This window comes from Temnothorax americanus, unplaced genomic scaffold (assembly GCF_048541705.1).
Source record: "Temnothorax americanus isolate GAGA-0224 unplaced genomic scaffold, ASM4854170v1 Scaffold19, whole genome shotgun sequence".
Taxonomy (NCBI): Eukaryota; Metazoa; Arthropoda; class Insecta; order Hymenoptera; family Formicidae; genus Temnothorax; species Temnothorax americanus.
Window position 1 is genome coordinate 1,470,043 of NW_027509329.1, and position 6,821 is coordinate 1,476,863.

Sequence of the window (6,821 nt, forward strand, 5' to 3'; positions counted from 1 at the left end):
ACTCACCGGCAGATTCCTGATGCCCAGCCGCACCTTGGAGTACTTCTTCATGAACACTCGCCAGAACACGTAGGCCATGGCGACGGCGACGGCGACGGCGACGGCGACGGCGACGGCGACGATGACGACGAGGATCGGCGCCGTTGTCTCGGACAAACCCGCCGTCTTCGCGGCCGGCGATCCTTCCCCCCGCCTCGATGAAACCGTCGTCAGAAACAACGTTCGTCGCGCCACACGCGATGAGCCGTTCGGCCGTCGAGAATCCACGGCATCGCGGACGACATTCGCGATACGATTTACGCGCGACCGGAATCGCGGAATTCGCCTTCACGCCGAACGTTCCGCGCGGACGTTCGCACGGGCTACGATTCACTATCCCTTTTTGAGGAGGGAGGGAGTGGTTACTCCAACTGGCTGTGGAGTAGGAAGGCTCCTATAACTCTGCCCTTGGATTGTTATCCGACGCATACACACACGAAAGTCTCTTAAACCATGTACACTCCAACACTCCGATTCACAGTCCCGCGGATTTCGAGGTTACGTCGCGATATGCGGACGCCGACGTCGCGGCCGCGACGCCGCGCTTATCGAACTCGATAATCGTTTTTCTTTATTTCTTTATACGTTTGGGACAGGCTTGGTCTCCAGTTTTTTCACACAAACTCAATCGGGAAAATCCAACGGACACACACTCGACCGGAAGAACGGACGTTTAGCCCGGCGATAGCTAATTTCGGCGATCGTCGCGTGCGAATCACCAGACCGTCACGAGTCACAAGTTACGCGCACCGATGACCTCCGCTCGCGTCGCGCGTCGCCGCTCGGTCTTTCGAATCTAATAAACACGTCAACGGCGACGAGCTTCGCACGGCCGGCATGGGCACCTCGAAATTCGAAATTCGCTCCTATCCGTTCGTGTCAACCTTCACCGCGATGCCGTGCCGGCCGCGCCCGCGGCCAACTTCGCGCGATCACCTCGCGACACGGGGTACGGGAGGATGCGCGACCAAGAAAATACGCACGAATGAATGCCCGCCGATCTTTGTACGTCACCGGACACTTGTCCACGGATAAATAACGTTCACTGTTCACTCCTTCACGGGATCCTCGCCACTCTCACACGACTCGTCCGCGATCGCGGTAGCTCGCGTTGATCGATGATGCCCGGAAGAGTCGCGTTTCACGCTCGACGCTTCCGAATGGCCGTGCGCCTCGCGTATAGTCACAATTATCCACGCAAACACGCGTCGCGATTCGAATCGAGCATTAATCAAAGGCGTCAGAGGGGCTGCGCACGTGACAATCGCGACGAGTAGTACCTAGTACCTCGCTCCTGCGACTTTCCGTCACTCGCGTCCGACGCGCGCGCTCCTCGGCGGCCACCTTTCGCCGACTCGATTACTCCGATTCATCCTGACGCGAAAAATCGTTCGGCGTTCTGTTGTCGTGCCACGATAATAGCGGTTTTCGCGAATCACGCTGGTCGAAAGTGTACTCCGTAAACTCCGCGCGCCCGCCGGCGTCCGCTGCCGCGATGTAACTGACACGCGACAGCCGCGACACACGCAACCGGCGCGGTACGCTCTCGCGAGTCGCGACCACCGCCCCCCCCCCTTCCCTCCCCCGCCCGCCTGGCCCGCCACGAGCCGTTGGCGAGCGCCGCTGCCTGCTTTCGTGGAACGCGACGAAACGGAATATCTTGAATGAAGCGCGCACACCTGGGCGTCTCGTTATCAGTTGAAAAATCTTTGAGACTTTCCGTTTTATACCGGCTTTTGTTACTTCTCCGATTGTTCGGAGTAATTCGCGCGGAACGTTTTTTGCGCCTGGTATCTAAACAACTTTACTCCATAATTTAAAAATGTTAGCCGTTGATTTAATTGTAAGAATCATGAAGTGCTTTTGTCAATCGCAATAAAAATGCAAATTATAAGTTAGAAATTACGAATTAGAAATTTCATTTTAATATAACTTAAGATTCAGACAGTTTCTTCTTGTGGAAAAGGATGATATTCGCGAAAACATCGTAGAAAAACGTTCGCGATCTTCGTTACTCGCGTATAGGAAAGATATCAAAATTATTTAACAAGCGGAATAACAAAATATAGATACGTAGTGTTAATCGATATAATTAAACTTATATCGTATATAATCGAAAAATTCTAAAAATTAATTGATCTCAATAATATTTCGCGCGCTTGATGAGATCTTTCAGATTCCAAAGATTGAACTTTGTTTTTCTAGCTTTTATTTATATACAAAATATAATTACATATGTATCGATTTCAATAAAACTCTATTAATAAAAAATTGATTTCCTAAGAAAAATGAAGCTAAATTAAAAAGTGTGCCCCGTATTAGAACAAAACAAAAAATTTAGTAAGGAACATAATAAAATCGCGGATAAATAAAATAACTATATCCCTTTTTAACAGCTTTTTTCATATATTAAACAAAAAAATTTTTTTACACTATTTTATTATTTTTATCGATACTTAGAATTTAATCGCAAAATTTAATATAATTGCAAAAAAAATAATAGGAGAATGGATATAAGTAAGATTTAAGCAAGAAATACTCAGGTTATTTTTCAATGAATGTTAAATAATAGGATATGGTAGAAACGATAGAAATGCTGACGTAAAAAATTGTGATTAATTGCAAATGAAACTAGATGATATGCCAAGCATGCTAATGGCTTATAAAATTGTTATATACGTACTTTATAAACTTCTATAAAAATAAGGACATTTTCATTGCGATAAAAATCTATCATTCGCAAAAATACATATGATTGTGTAACCATTCTAAATATTTCATGTATTACGAGATACATCACGTTATAAATGAAGAAGTAGATAATAAAAATAAATACGACAATGCACGTGCAGACGTAAAAAAAAAAAGATCAAATTTTTGTGACGCGTTTAATCGGAAAGATTCAGAAAAAGAGGAGGCAAGAAAAAATTCATATTTTTTTTTTTTTTTACAAGAGTATTCAAAAGATAATGCCAACAGATAATGACATTTGCGAATCTATAATTATCGAATGCAAAAATACTAGTAGTCAGAACATAAAAAAAGAATATGACGAATATCAGTGAGACATTATTGAGATTTTCCGATATCGAACGTGTTTATTGCTCTCCCTTTCAACATTCTTTTAAGCTTTGCTCTAATTATGTTGGATGTTTGATTGTGTATGCGTATGCATAAGTATTGTCTTCTGTGGATATATTCGGAATCGCGAAAAAATCCATGGATGCATGGAGCACATTGGGACAAATGCAGGAGTTTGGAAGATAATTAATTACACTCGAATGGTTTAACATATTAAAAATTAAAAATTACTTTCATGTACACAAAGAGTCCCTCTAATATCTATAGATACCCCGATCTTTAATTTACCTCCTTAGTTCAAGAAATATGAGCAGCCCAAACAAAAAATCCGTCTCAACCTGCCCCACCATACCCTATTCGAGAAAAATTGAAAACCGCTTTTCGTAATGTTAACGCAAGTTACCGTTATAGATTTTGTAGATTTTTAGAAAGATGATTTCCTGCACATAAAATAATGAACTTCCGAGAATGAATTAAGCGAAAATTGCTGCGAAAAAGAATCGACAAATTCTTTTGTTCGTATTCCCGAAACAGATATACATAGTTTCAAATATTTGCACGTTTAGTTCTGACACGACAAGAACAAAACGATGGTGTGACAAAATGCTTCTCATATTTCGCAATTAGCATTAATGCTATATTCCGCATTTTCGCTTCATCGAGCGCCACGTCCAATCTTTTATTTCCGCGACTCTTTTATGTTCAGCCGCCGTTATTGCAACCTGTGTGCCACATCGCGAATGCACACGTACGCCATTAAAGAGAGTAAAAACGTGCGTTATACACTTATACAAGCACACGCACCTTTACCCCACAGAAGACAATGGGTGTGCCTTCTTCACGTGACGGCCACGCGAGCACCCTCGAAAAGGGCTTTCCCGTTCCCTGGCGTTCATTCATGCAGCAGGTCGGCTCGTGCCGTGGGCGACGGTGATGACCCTAGACTTCTCCGACCGAAAGTCGAGAAGAACCGGGACTGGTTACGAAAAAAGGGCAGAGAAAACGTACAGATCGGCCTGATGTACCGTTCAACCGAATTAAAAGAGGTTGCCGCATCATTTTTGCGCGAATTCCAAATATGTCCGACGAGAGAGTATATCCAAGATTATAAGATATAATTAATTTTCGTAAATATACACGTTTTCTGCAAAGGTAAAATGTAATGACGAGACGTTTACGAGAGGAAGGGACAGAGAGAAAAAAACACTCTATTTAGAAACATAAAAAATGCCTTCGAAATATCAAGCTTTACGAATTAAATACAATACACTTACGCACAAACGAAAGGAGTATTTTATTTCATAAATTAAGAATATGGTAATCTTTTTTAATTTATTATTTTCTGCTAAATTTTCATAGATATAAATGATTAATGATTTAGGCTTCATCTCGTCCGAATAGATATATTCATTTCTCTGTTTCCTTTAATCAATATCTTATAAAATCTTTTTACTACGACGCAATGTGTTACCTATGTGTATATCGCTATAATCTTATCTCATCTCACGATACATGATTCAGAATGTTCTTCAGAAAGATCGCGATATCGAACGATGCGATCGTGCATGTTTAATGGTCGAACAATCGTTTTTCTGCCCTGTATTCTCTGATCGAGAATCTAATCTGACAATTACTTAATCGTCAATTTATTTCGATATAGCGACAGGCCGGATCCGCGCGATGTGGCGCGGCAATTATTTTACTTCCCGCTTTCGTGGCGAGCGTGATCACGCACGGCGCGCAATTGCTGCCCGAGATCGCTGTGCCGCATTAATCGATCTTTCTGGTCGGACACAGCATGCGCGCACGTTAGACGTACACTCGGGCAGAGTTAAGTAGATGTCAATGCGTTCCCACGTGTCCGTGTCTCGTCCAGCGGCCACTTTCGTGCCCGGGATATACTTATAAAAGAAAAAACAGACGTCTGTCATTTCGCAACCGCCGCCTTTCCGTATAGCGAGAGCGATACCTCGATCGGCCGACCGATCCTCGCAAGTCGTAATTACTGTCCAATGAGCGTTACACCTCTGGCGGCCCTGCAAACTATAAAATATTTTACATTCTAGCCATATTAAGAACGGTCCTTTTTCAAGCATTTTCAGATTTTTCTGCATGATGCACATGTCCTTAAAAAAAAAATGTAAATAAACTATAGAAATTTTTATCCCTATGCGCGTGAAAAAATATGATGGTCCTAATCGTGCTCTATTCGTGGAGGAAAACGCGAGTAATTGAAGAGCGAATTAAAATGTATCTCTTAAGAAAGATATATATATACTTAACTTTATCACGTATGTATCTATGTGTTTGTGTATCGCGCTGAAATCGTAACATATAACACGAATCGTGAATCATTGACCAAGTTTGTTGAGCAAGAGGGGTTTGCCGTGAACGTGCAGCACCACGAATCGACGATAGATAATGCGAGAGAAAGAGATCGTGTTATCGCGATCTCGCGATGGACACGACCGGGTTACCCGAGGTTAATCTAACAGCGTGGTGTATGTAACGACAACAATTATCCGATCTAGCGAAATTCTGACATGCATATTGTTATCTTGCGAAAGCATTTATGCGCTCAGAAGAACGCTCATTATTAAATGCGTCAATTCAATATCGTCTATCAAGAATCACGATTGTTCCACTTTAAATCGACATTTAATCTACTTAGCTTCCATTTTTCTATTTTACTGTTATATATGCATCAAGTACCATGTAAATCATCGCAATTAAAAAGCCACAGATTTAATGTCATTACTTAAATTTTAAAAGTCTTAAAGTGTATCATGCAACATACTCATAATCAGAATAAAGTTTTATATCTTAACCCGGCGTTATATAAGGAAAAAATATGTCACACCATTACTAAAGTGAGTTTTTTTAAATCTAATCAGGTAATCTAAAGCTGAAATCGTAATAATATTTCAAGAATATTTTAAATTAAGTTTAGTCCTTCTCTTTGGACTCAAATTATAGCCAAATTATAAAATTGTTAAAATTATTCCAAAACCTTTTTCTATTGTAATAATACTCACAGAGCAATTGTGAAAATAATTTGTCCGTATATATGTGGACAAAATGAGATCAATTTATCGACCAATGCATGAACCTGTAAACATTTTTAATTCCAAAATTTACGGTTCTCGCTCTGAACCCTTTTGAATTATGGCACTTCATATTCTCTGCCACGTTTGCAAACTCGTCGTGTATCGCATATGCTACACACGATGCGCAGGTTTTGCACACGTTACACTTTATACGTGTCCTGAGTCCACGGCCACGCGGTACTTACCCCCGGTATAAGGTTACAACGAAAATAACGAAGAAACGTTCGACGCGCAGACGTACGGCCGACTTAACAATTAGGATTTACCGTTCGCCTCGTTCTCGTAACGTAAATCTCTCCGAAAACGCGGAGAAACGGCGCGCAGGCTGTAAAATCATCTTTATCGAATCTTTCGCAAGCGGTATCCCTTTTTCAGCGCATCGAAACGGCGCGTCGGACTTGCAGCGACGATGCTAAAGAACGTCCAACGATATGTGACTCAAATAAAAATGAGATTTTTCCTTCTTATTTTACACATTGCCGGACATGCGTCTTTCCTTTGCGTTTAAAATTTGTTATTTCCTTCTCAAGACATATGATAGTAGTACTGATTCACACATTTAAGCCGGATATTAAATGATTCAAATGCGATTAT

The 6,821-nt window shown here is 41.7% G+C and overlaps 1 protein-coding gene across 1 annotated transcript in view; it reads right to left on the bottom strand.

Annotated features, from left to right (window-relative positions):
* LOC143896615 (uncharacterized) overlaps window positions 1-1,517 on the bottom strand; it is a 292,658-nt gene extending 291,141 nt beyond the window's left edge. Inside the window, 1 exon segment of the mRNA XM_077404566.1 lies at window positions 7-1,517. Within this exon segment, the coding sequence (XP_077260692.1) occupies window positions 7-78 (72 nt within the window). The 5' untranslated portion in view covers window positions 79-1,517.
* Window positions 1,518-6,821: the final 5,304 nt, after the last annotated feature.